This window comes from Volvox carteri (assembly GCF_000143455.1).
Source record: "Volvox carteri f. nagariensis unplaced genomic scaffold VOLCAscaffold_33, whole genome shotgun sequence".
Taxonomy (NCBI): domain Eukaryota; kingdom Viridiplantae; phylum Chlorophyta; class Chlorophyceae; order Chlamydomonadales; family Volvocaceae; genus Volvox; species Volvox carteri.
Genome location: NW_003307576.1, coordinates 1,409,011 through 1,421,171, shown reverse-complemented (window position 1 = coordinate 1,421,171; position 12,161 = coordinate 1,409,011). Strand labels below are relative to the sequence as shown.

General features: G+C 52.3%; 2 protein-coding genes across 2 annotated transcripts in view; one reads left to right on the top strand and one right to left on the bottom strand.

Annotated features, from left to right (window-relative positions):
• The window catches only part of VOLCADRAFT_118273 (uncharacterized protein), a gene marked incomplete at both ends in the record, with an annotated part of 6,507 nt that extends 5,149 nt beyond the window's left edge, over nt 1-1,358 (top strand). The window contains 3 exons of the mRNA XM_002953049.1: nt 63-138; nt 745-914; nt 1,119-1,358. Coding sequence (XP_002953095.1) covers nt 63-138; nt 745-914; nt 1,119-1,358 — 486 coding nt within the window. The remainder of the gene's footprint in view (nt 1-62; nt 139-744; nt 915-1,118) is intronic.
• A 5,242-nt stretch (nt 1,359-6,600) lies between these two features.
• VOLCADRAFT_105795 (uncharacterized protein) lies at nt 6,601-11,874 on the bottom strand (the record flags this gene model as incomplete). The annotated part of the gene is made up of 11 exons (XM_002952950.1): nt 6,601-7,039; nt 7,337-7,639; nt 8,242-8,376; nt 9,089-9,172; nt 9,219-9,395; nt 10,204-10,689; nt 10,834-11,088; nt 11,169-11,199; nt 11,276-11,516; nt 11,596-11,632; nt 11,731-11,874. 11 exons carry the CDS (start codon nt 11,872-11,874, stop codon nt 6,974-6,976), a joined length of 1,959 nt encoding a protein of 652 aa, XP_002952996.1. The 3' UTR covers nt 6,601-6,973.
• Between the last annotated feature and the right edge of the window lie 287 nt (nt 11,875-12,161).

Here is a 12,161-nt window from a genome sequence, read left to right as displayed (position 1 = left end):
CCCTCCCCCTCTACCCTCTACCCTCTCGCCCTCCCTGGACCCCCACGCGGCTCTTCCTCAAGAGCCTGGCGACCTTCGTGATCGGCACCAGCGCGGCGCTGGACATGTCGCTGTTTGAGGTGGCGCTAATGATTGCCGGTGGGTTGTGATTGCCCGGGTCCTACGGGGGGTGGGGGGGTGGGGGTGCGGTTGGGGGTGGGGGGGCCTGCCGTTTGGTTGGGGGTGTCAAGAGGTTGAGTTGGGGGGACGGCTGTACATCTATCTGTCGTCGTACATCCGTCCCAAGTACCCGTGTTCTGGGCGAATGTCAACAACGGCCCCCTGCGCCCCCTGGTGGTGGTGCCGGTTGCCGCTCTGACTGTGTTCTCTTGTCGCTTACTTGTGTCACTTGCATTTGGGCTCTTTCTGCAATTTATTCTATCGCTTGGGTCCTCCGTGGGGTTCGATACGGGGACCTTGTTGAATTTTGCTGGGAATTTTGCTGGCTGAGCGTTATTTTTTTCCTCATGGCCACTTGGTACCAACCTTTTCTGTAGCAGCTCAGCTCCCAAAAGATCTGCATCTGGATCTGCAGATCTTCGTTTTGCGTGAGTTCTGTTTTCACCTGTGTTTTCCTTCACCTCGCACACCTTGTTGGGTTCATGTTTGTATTGTATTGTATATATATATATATGTCCCACGATGTGTGTGTCTCCCCGCACCTCTCTCCCGCACCTCTCCCGCACCTCCCTCGGTCGCCCCCAGGTTGTCCAGGGATCTGCGGAGTGAACTCCCGCCGCCTTGGCCTCCGGTGGAGTGAGCTGCGGCGGCTGACCGACCAGGTGCCGCTGTGGAGGCAGCAGCTGGCGGCCATGTCGCCGCCCTCCCTGGGGCGCTGCCTTGTGGCGTCTGATACGGCACTGGGGCGATTGCAGGTGGGGGGGCCTGTGTATGCGTTACTGCGTAGGCGTTATTACTGTGTAGGCGTTACGTGTCCACACAGCCAGCCGGCCGGCCATGCGTACGTACCTCACATACGACGTACCTCACATACATACCTCACTTGACGATACATACATACCCATATCATGGTATTATAACGCTGTACCTCCGAAACCCCATTTCATCTCACTTCGAAGGTGGTGGTGGATCGCGGCCTGGTCCACGATCCCGAGCTGTCGTCTTTCAAAAAGGTGCTCACCATGTCCACCAGCAAGTTTGAGGCAGCCCTGGCAAGCGGTACCGGCACTACCGCAAAAACCAGCACCAATACCAGCCCACAACATCACCACAGTAACATCACCTCGAGCCCAAGCCGTTCCAGCTTAGACATCCTCGGTTCGAGCCCCGCATACAGCGCCACTTTGAGGTCCTCATAACACGAGCAACAATAACAACAGCAGCAGCAGCAGCATCAACGCGAGTAGCAGCTTTTTACCGTCCGGGGTTGCTGACCTGCTCACCACGGGCCCGGAGGTGGTGGTGGTGGTGGTGGTGGTGACAGAGGCCGCAGAGGGGCTTTGGTGAAGATGTACGACAATGTACGATGCCCGGAGACGTGCTGGAGCAGTTTCTATTCTATGGTACTGCGGTTCTGTGTACGGCGGTTTAAAATTTATTGGCACTGTCCTTGAAGACCGGCCGGTCTCGTGCTCCTTTGCATAGGAGCGCTATGGGACCCTAAGTCCCATAGCTTGTTGTACTGTTTTTGTGAATGTGGGTCGACTTGTTGCGGTCAATTGTAAGAAGTGGTTCTATGATATGCTGTTGCTTAACCCCCTCGAAGCGATGAAGGGCCCCGGCACGCGCGAGTCTTTCACTCGCATTTTGGAGGCGAGGGGACTTGTTTTGTATTTACTTAGCCTCCATGCCAGGTGCGCAACATCGAAGGTGGTGTCCCACATTTTGCTCTATTCATTTGTTCTCGTGCCGGCAAAGGCAGCGGTGGTGTGTAGACGGGCATGTTCACGTAAGAAACTCGTGTTAATTGGCACTTGGGTTATATGACAGTGTCTTTATTTAGATCCGTTAGTCAGTTCGCTGTTTGGATCAGTTATTGAAGGAGCGAGGGGGAACTAGTAGCGAAGGTGCGAGAGGTTCTTATAATAGCGTAGGGCTGGCTTATCGCGGTGTGCCCTGTGTGCCTCTGTGTGAAGAATCATCCAAAGCGCTTCGGTCGCGCAGGTCACAGTGTTTTTTACCTGTGTTCTGTGTGTCATGCGACCTGTCTGTCTACCTGTCTGTCTGTCTTTTCTGTCTGCCTCCTAGCTTAGCTGTCTATCTGTTTGTCTGTCTATCTGTCTGTCGACCTGCCTGTTTAGGACAGCTCGAACAGCTCGATCGTGAGTAGAAATGGGCATCTTTCAGCGTTTTTGAAACACCGCGCAGCGGCGCTGGTGGTGGCGGTGTAGCACCAGTACCAGCAGCACCTCTGTGTGTGTGTGTGTGTGGACGCACCTGTGGATGCACCTGTGGGGGCACATCATCATCATCATCATCACACGCCGCATACAGCATGAGGGCGACGACGTGCTCCGTGCACGTGCGTGTATATTATCGCAAGTTGTTATTCAGTTGGTTCTACCTGCCTACCTACCTACCTACCTACCTGCCTACCTAGGCATTTCTGGCGATTTATTTTTTGCAGATCGCCAATCTTGAGAACCCGTCATCCGGATGCTGAGGCCGTTAGTGTTCCACGCCAGGGGGGCCATGGGGACTACATTCCGCTGTGAGGGAGGAAGGGGTTAGGAGAGGTACTCGACCCTCGGTACGACGTGTTTTAAGAAGTAATTATCTTCCAGTTGCGTGCAGGTGTAAGAGAGAAAGAGAGAGAGCGCGGGGAGGGGGAAGATCCTGGAAGGGAAAGTGGAGACGAAAAGAACGAAGATCAAAAGAGGCTGTAGTAGAGTAGTACAGTACCGCCATGAACAGCCATGTGGCGATATAAAATATCGCGAAAAGCCCGCGCTCTGGGCTTTTCTCTTTTGCCCTGTTGGCCTTCTGGTGGCCTTGTTGGCGGTTTCTGTCGTCGCTGTTGGCAGGTGCTTTTAGGTGCTGAGCTCGAACAGAAAACTCTTAAAAATGCAACATAAAAATGCTGCACTACGCAGCGAGCAGGATTTTGCCCACCTTAACACGGGGATAAATTTTGTTGTTGGGAGTTGGGTTGCAAGTAGGTTGTTTTGGCGTGTAGGTTGTGTGTTGATGAGGTTGATGTGGTTGATGTGTGCTGTCCGGCAGAGAAGGTAATGGTCCCCAGATGCTCTCCGGCTAAATGGGCTTTCAGATGATAAGCGAGTGATACGCAGCAGCGCTGGCAAGGCAGTTGTAAATTGTATATCGTACGTTGGATCAAGTCAAGCATGTAAAAACCGAAGTACGGCGATCGTGCTGGGCCAATGTTTGTCTCGCTTGCGTATCTCCTCTCTTCATTCAGACAAGATCTCCATTATATATCTTGTAAGCATTAGTAGCTACTACCTAACCATCACTGTAAAGCTGTGTAGACCCTTTAGTTCATCCCCTTTAGGGGAACAAAATGGGATACCGAAACCTGATGAGTCTGCTGGCAGCCTGCGTACATCGATGATGATTCGGCGTTTCAGGATCCACAAGTGATGAAAACGGATTACTTAACGTTGCTCCTGTGGTGTCGAGTTGTGTGCCTGTTATCAAAAGGATTTAGCGTGCTTTGTTGTGGAGCATCTGTCTAGCAGTGCCAAACAGCGTGTTTTGTTGTGGAGCATCTGTCTAGCAGTGCCAAACAACAGCCTTCCACGATTTCGCTTGCTTTCAGCTCATAACGAAAAAAGATCCATTGCAAAAGTCCCTAAGACAGATCAGGTAGAATCGATCCGCTAGGGTAATCCGCCACGAAGGTCAGGAAACCGAAAACACGTGCATATACGGTACCTAGCTTAATGGTTTTTTGATTTACGACAAGGACGCCGAGCACCTGGCGTCTCATCAATTGCCCCATCAGTTGCGAAGGACGAGCCCATGCGTCATGGCCATAACAGGCTTCTTTCTACCAAGCGAATGTAATGAAAAGTGCCTAACCAACCATCAGAAGTGCCTTGTCTATACTTGTTCAGTGGAGCGACCAGACCTGCAAGCTGAGCTGCTGCATGCTACTGTGCTGGCTGGTGCATGCTGACTGAAGAGACTTTTCCTAATAAGACTGCTTATTTAGACTAACATACGCTGTACAGAGGTAAAGTTCAAATATTGGACCAAATTCACAAACAGCAGTAGTAGAAGTTCTAGAATCCAACGCAACATCCTGTATACCGTAATGATACGATTCTTTTGTGACACGCAATTGGTATGGCGTCCCCAAATGCATAGCAGTGGAAAAAGGTCTTAGGCAAAATTTTATGGGCATCACCAAACTGGCTGTCACAAATGTGTCGTACACCGTGTTAACGGTATCGACCAACAGTAAAAGCCCTCCAGAAGACGCTGTTGGCTTGTAGTTATCTTCGTCTTTTACCCCTAAGTTGATCGGACAAGAACTTTAGCTTACAGGCCCACCCTCAGAAAGCGCGCTCAGAATGGCGCCTAAACAGCTTAAGCTTACTAGCCTTTTACCCAAGCTCGACACCAATGCTCCCATTGAGCTCAGGGCAGGCATTACCAGCGTTCGAGTGGCGCCGGAGGTTGAGGCTGCAAGGACTGAGCGCGAGAAGGCACATGCCGATGAGAGGATTGCAAAGCTTGCTGAAGCGGACGCTGAGGCCGGCAAGGCCATCATTGAGCAGGCCACGGCTCCTGGACACCAGCCAGTTGGCAGGTTCCGCGCTGTTCGGACTTTGATAGCAGCTTGGCGGTAGTAAGCGTAAGCGCGCGAAGCGTGAGCACGCCCGCGGGACGCCCTGGAGCCGTCACCAAAAGTGTATCACAACTGTAGATTTTTCTCGTGACCGTCCCCAAAATTGCATATCATCAAAATAATTTCAGCGTTAATTTTGGGCCTTCCCAAAAACACGTATCAGAAAAAACTCGTATCATTACGGTATGGCAAACACGCTAGAGATCCTCCTTCACCATGTTCGCGCGGAATTCACATCCTGTGAAAAGCTACTAGAAATATATAAAACAATTAGAAATATTACAAGTTTGGCTTTAATAGCGTGCTTGACTTTAGAGCCTCTTGGCTCGTCTGGGCCTTACGATATCGCCAGCTCTTAAGGTCACATAACCCTGCAGTCACCTCAACTCGGAACGGGCCATGGGCAAAGTTCCAGTTCTGCAAGCCCACCCGTTCGCAATGCAAATGATGGGGTTGTCAAGGCGCGTACCAAAGCGCATCCGACCTGCATGGCCCAACTACACGGCAGAGATTGCCCCGCCTTTAGTACCATACGGCGCCACGGGCTGCTGCTGCGAATGCCAGGCTGTGAAATATAACACGCAATAGTGAGGAAGGCATAAAATTCATGGCTCAACCTCACAAAACGCGCGTGCGCACGCAATACCTCGGGCGTTCGGGGAGACAGAAGAGCACAAACTCACTGCTTGTACACGGCCACAACGACGCCACACAAGATCTCTTGCTGTAGTTGGCTGACCCCCCCCCCCGGCCATCCAAGCACAGTTAGTTACAGTCACGTGATGGCGCACGATACACATATGTTGTCGTTACAGAGTGGGGGAGGCTTCCGGACCAATTGGACACATTTGGATTTTGATGTCATTTCTAATAGGATTGAACACCATATTATTACAGCACACCATCCACCATTACCACACTGTATTACTACGCCATACGAACTGCAAGTCCTGCACAATCTATAGCAGAGCACTACGCGATAGGCCAAGAGAGTCCAGGACCTGCAAAGACAAAGACACAAATGTCGACGACGACGAGATATTTACAACCGCGCAATGGTGACGTGCCTAGTCCAGGTGTTGCGCTGGCACCTAGTCACCGGTTCTGTCGAAGTTGTCACCCTTTGGACGACGACTACCCTCAGGTCCTGTTTGCGTTAATCGACTCGAAAACACACTGACAGCATTTTTTACCATAAAGTACGTTCCAATCCAACATGCAGACAGCAGCACATGTACAACAGAAGACAACACCCCCATTTCTAAGCAGCCGCAGCAAAACCAACCAACCAACCAACCAGAGTCCGCCTGCCCGCGGGAAGGACACCCCGCAAACAGCTGCTCAGCCACCCTTTTCAGCGCACGCCTTCCTGGCCTCCACCTGTTAACTATGTTTCCGCCAAGCAAAAGCCATAGGCCATGTTATGGGCACTTCTCCAGAGACGTGCTGTCAGATATATTAAGTGCACAGTTCTTTAAAGGCTGAAAGCGAACTTTTTCGACGACTCGCATGTAAGGCATTTGAAAACACACACACACAAACTTGCATTGCGCAAAACGGGATGAAGAGACACGATATGACGATCGACACACACGACGACGATAGAGCAGGCAGGCAAACGTACATACATACATACAGGCACGCTTACTACACGCATTCGGGGTTTTAAACGTCCAATTACAAAACATGTGGGGTTATTGTCCGCACAGCCTTTTAATCCCAAGCATAAGCCAGATATAAACGAAGTGTGGTGCCGTGCGCGCAAGCAGAGCCCCTCAAGGGGCCCTGAGCGCCACCACACGCGACCACCCGGGTGAAGATGCAGTCCCGACACGCCAAGATCCGCCTTAAGTGGTAATTATCGCAACGCGCCAAAACAGAGACACACACACACATCAAGGGTGAAGCAACACAGGGTGAGAGGTTCTCCGAAAATATCACAAAACCACCACCATTACACAATGCGGCGGACTACACTCCGCACACCTTAACACAACATGTAACCGTTCCCAGCGCCAGGACTAATTCCCCTCGTCGCCCTAGTCTTTCCAAACCGCCCCAACAAGGCGCCGCGCTAAACACCAGCTTCAAAGAACGCGAACGGCACCCCAGTCACAGACACCACCGCACAGCCAAAAGCGGTGCCCGAGTCAATGCATTTCATATAAGCCACTCAGCATCCGCGCGAGTGGCATTACAGAGTAATAAAACCCACGCCGTGTCGCCCTGCCGCGCAATGAGCAGGGCGGCAGCGCACATGAAGGACGACGCCGTCTTTCAAAACGCTTTCACATGCCGCGCACGATGCAACAATTTACTTGGATTATAGCAAGCACATGCAATGCGCCGGAGCCCACTAATAATAACTCAACTCTCAGCAGCTGTCAGATTTGCAAACAGCCAAAGAGAAGAGAGAGATGCACACTTGTGGTGTGTGCGGCGAACCCGCACTAGACGTATTGAGTTCGTTGCCTACCCGTCGACCGAGGTGTCTGCTGCTGCCCCCCAAGCGACTGGGGCCACCTGCTGAGCCGACTGGCCGGCAGGAGATGTCAGATGCACCGTCCCCGGCACCACCGAGACCGCCGGCTGCGACGGCTGCGTCGACAGTTGAGACGGTTGACGCTTGGGTAAGAGCTGCGAGGGCTGTTGCGTAACGCCCTGCGTCGCCACCACACGCGCACACGCAATCTCTGGCCGCGTCCAAGACTTCTCGCCGGTTTGGCGGTGCATGTAGAACGGCTGCTTTGTCTTGTCATCTCGAAATTCGTCCCAGCCGTCGGGCAGCGGAACCCAGACACACGTGCGAAAGCCCTCGATAAGAGCCTGCAAACAAGACAGAAAGACAGACAGACAAACAAACAGCCAAGCTTGGATACTTTCTCATGCGCACACCGCGATGTTCATGGATGGTTTGGCATCTTTAACATATTGGACAGAGGTCCCTTCCCAATTGTTTTGGGGATAGCAAGTGACAACAACGAAGCGGCCAAAAAACACACAGCAACAGGCCATACCCACAGCCTGCGCTGCTGATTTCCCTGCATCGGTAATGTATTTACCCCGCATTCCAACCTGAAGCAACCAAAAGCACAACGGCGTTGCGAGCAAGGCATCCGCGACACTCTCTATACCGACAAAGACCACCCCCAACTGAAGAGCTTTGCGCTACAACTTCTCCATTCGTGTTGCAAACCGTCACGTGCCGCCGGAACTCACTCCCGAAAAGCCACAGCCGCCCAGCAGCCGACTGAAACCCCGAAAATTTCTTGATGTCAACCTTTCCCAATCAAACTTCTGGCAGATTACGCTAATAATAATAATTATCGCATTATTAGCGCCATTCCCGTTGTATCATCCATTTGTATTGTATTGTATTGTATGACAAACGGGTCCACACAACTGCACTTTTGCACTCGATTGCGCACCTTCCTGTCCAGCCCACGGCCGATAAAGACCACCTGGTTGATTCGCGGCTCCTCCGGCTTCCACGGCTGCTCCGCCGGCCCGTAGCAAATCGTTTCATGCACGCCCTGGAACACAAACTTGGTGTTTCCGTATCCCTGCGCAACAGGCACGTGCATCCAAACGGATACGTCATAGCACTCGTGGTCAAGCTCCCTGAGCTTTCCTCGCCGAAAAGCTCAGCGCACGCACAGGAGATACATGCTGATGAGGTGTGCTACGGTTGCGGAATTGCGTTGCGTTGGTGACAATGTTTCAGGATTGATACCGGCAAAGAGTATCAGCGGGATGAACATGCCTCGACCGTTGATGCGAGGGTGGATGCAGCCCCCTTAAAAAAGATATCAACCTGCGAGCTGACCAGGAGCCGAGTTCCAGACCAGCCGTTGATCCTGCAGATTCCCCTGGTTACTGCTGCTGCTGCTGCTACTGCTGGTAGGTAATGCTGCTGCTGCTGCTGCTGCTGGTAGGTGCTAAACCCGAAAAACTCATTGACTTCACAGAAGTCGGGGCACGTGGGTAATGAGAAGAACGAACGTGAGCGCCCTAAAGAGGCAGGGACGGAAGATCGTGCTGGCCAGCGGCCGTACGCCCATACCCCGTTACCTCGCTCAGCTGTAATTACGGTACAAAATATGCGACCCACAACGCACCGTGCCGCTGCCCAAAGTAAAAGTACCAAAGACTCTTCAATAGGAGCGTCCCAGCCCCCGACAGCTCATCGCAAGCTTGAGGGCCACATGTAGCTATTACGCTATATTTATGCAGTAATTAAAAAATCCTTTTTAACAAAAATTCGTGCCCACGCACCATGCACCTCCTTTTGCCTTCTAGCATGGATTGCGATCCCCACGGTCGTCGTCGCAGGCCCCAGTTCCAATCCCAGGCCAGGCCCTCCGGGGTGCACAACCCACAAGAGAGCTTCAGAAGCAGAACTCACGTGTACGCTCAACACGCCCTTGCACCGAAAGATGTCCTTCGCCTTCTCAGAAAGCAAGTCCTTCATGTACATATTGAAGCGGTACTCGTCAAGGGGACCGCGAGCCATGATGCCCACAGAGCTCACGTCAGAGAGGTCGTGGAGCCTCTTCGCTCGCCGCTTGGGGTTGCGGTCGCCCTGCAGTGGGAGAGCATGTGAGCATATTATGTATAGGTTGCCGCGTGCCCCCAAGTCCGAACCTCCAAGTCAATCGGCAGGGATATACCCCATTTTTAAACAAAGAAGACCCAAAGAAACAGGGCGAGCTGAACTGCCTTCGTCAAGACAGCCGTTGCAGTGGCAGCTCGCAGCCAGCCCGTTCTGATGCATATATTTTGCAATGGACATGGACCTAAAAGCTCAGACTACTATTACTACTACTACTACTACAACAACATTCAATACAAAAATCAGGACAATGTTTTTGCGTTCCTTTTTAGCGATTTGTTACGGCAAACACACTGAGAGAGATGGATGGGAACAAAAAGCTGAAAACAGCAAGAACAGCGGCAACAATAACTGCGACCCAGATGAATAAAAATGGTGAGAAAGGCGTGGAGGCTGCCGATCCTAATGCAGCCCAGGTGCGCAGGTAATTCTCTCGCTATGCTCCGCAGGGAACGCGGACTGATCCGATGCGCACCCCCGCCCAAGTCGCCGTGAGAGCAGAGAGAGACCTATGCTGTATCCAGCACAAACGGCCTCGATCCTGAAACATCCACGTCGTAAGTATGCAAACCCCAAACAGCTATTATTATGTATATTATTATGTACATAATACGCGTGTTGGGGAAGCAAGCGACGCGACATACGCGAAATGGTTGTGGGGCGCAGACAGATATTGATGATTCTTTTCATCCAGGGACATGACTATTTTGTCTATGCGTTGTAGTGCAGCGGGTTACTCAATGGGAGCCCAAGTGATCAGTTAGCAACGCGAACGCACCTTAATAGGCATGCCATCCACGATATGGCACTCTTCGCAGTTGTCCTCGCAATCGTGCGGCTCCCGGCTATGCTTGCGCCCTGACAGATGTGGTCCATGAACCCCATACTTTCGCAATAGGCTGGCGGCAGCAGACATTGGCTTATCGGTGCTGGTCCCCGTCAGGCCGCTGCTGCGTGCGGCTGCATCCCTTCCAGGCATCGCACCGTCCTCCCCCCTAACAAATGGAGCTCCAGGAACCGCTGCTGCCGTGGCCGTCCCGACATCGTTCCCGTCCCCGTCCCCGCCAATTATTGTCGCCGGATCACTGCTGCCGATGATCCCCTCAGCCGCTGCTGCAGAGGTCGAGGCAGCGTGGCTCGCTTGCCCGGGATCGAGATCGCCTGTTCGCTGCTGCTGCTGCTGCGCTGGGTGCGGGAAAGAAAGCTCCGCATCGTCGCCCGTGTCCGAGTCCGAATCCGAATCCAGGAACTGGGGGTCGATTTGCTGCGGAGCGAGCACATAGCCAAGATAGGGAGGGGTGACAACGTCGGGGAGTGCGGCCTCGGTGAAGCACAGACAAACGTTTGTGAGAGGATGTAAATGAAACATTGTAGGAAATCGAAACGTTGTCTGTTACGGGCAGCTTACCTCCAGGACGCGGTTCACCGAGAAAAGGTTATTGAAGAGGAGGAGGTCCATAGGAGGCCGCCCCGTGTCCTGATTTAGCTGGCATTCAATTACACGTGCTGAGTTATTCAGACTTTTTATGGCGCTCAGGACCTGCTTCTTGGCCACCTCGTCTTTAACCAAATCCACTTTGTTCAACAAAATTAGGTCCGCGAAGGCGATCTGCTGCACTGCCTCGTTCACGGTTCCATCTGAATGCTGACCATCCTCCAAATGCTGCATAAAACCAAAGAAGTCAGTACCCCTCAAACGACCTGAACACTACAACGGGAGGACTTAACTACCTCCCAGCGCACCTGCATCAGATACCGTGCATCCACAACGCAGCTACAAAAAAAGGGAAACCACAATACATATCAGCGATCATAATACGGTGCCGAAGGTCTGGAACCAACTGACTCACATGATACTGTCCAGCCGGTATCGCGACGCCAGCCACGGATTGGCAAAAAAAGTGAAAGCCACTGGCGCCGGGTCTGCCAAACCAGTGGTCTCCAGCACGATTGCGTCGACGCGCTTTGCCTGCTGCCTGCTCCGCCGCTCAATTTCGGCAAAGGCCTTAACTATATCCTTCCGCAGCGAGCAGCAGACACAGCCATTCTCCAATGAGACAAGGTCCTCCTTTGCTAATAAGTTGTCGGCGACTGCGGGGCAAGCGCACAACAGGTTTAGTAGGCGGAACCCTCCCAAACCGACTTTGAACCAGACTGAAACGAAACCCACCCAGCTCCGTGTCGATGTTAACCTCCCCAAATTCGTTCTGTAAAAAATAACAGAGCAGCCGAGGTCGACAGGTTGCAGCAGGTGCAGGAAAAGGGTGTTGGAGAACCTCGACAAGGAGACCACGCCCAAACCGACCTCAATCACTGCGATGCTGCGGCTCCCTTTTTCCTTTAAAATGTAGTTTAATAAGGTGGTCTTGCCAGCACCTAGAAAGCCAGTAATAATTGTCACGGGCGTTTTGCTATTGTTGCCACGGTCGGAGGACTTAGGGGCCGCCATCGTAGGTAGGCTTTCACGTATTAAAGAACAGTTAAGGCATTACTACAATACTATTACAAAGAACAACAGGCCAGAGTTCTGTAGGCGGTCGTATTACGGGATGACTTTGGTAAAAGCTCGCTGTACTGATTGTAGGAAAAAGGGCAGTAGGCTTGATGAGACTCAGTGTGTCATGGGCATGCATGCTCCCTAACCTTAAAGGAGTTTTGTTTTTTTTACGCACAAGTTTGCACACCACGCCTGGGCTTGGCTTGGGACAATCGCTGACCCTCAGTTGACTAGGATCT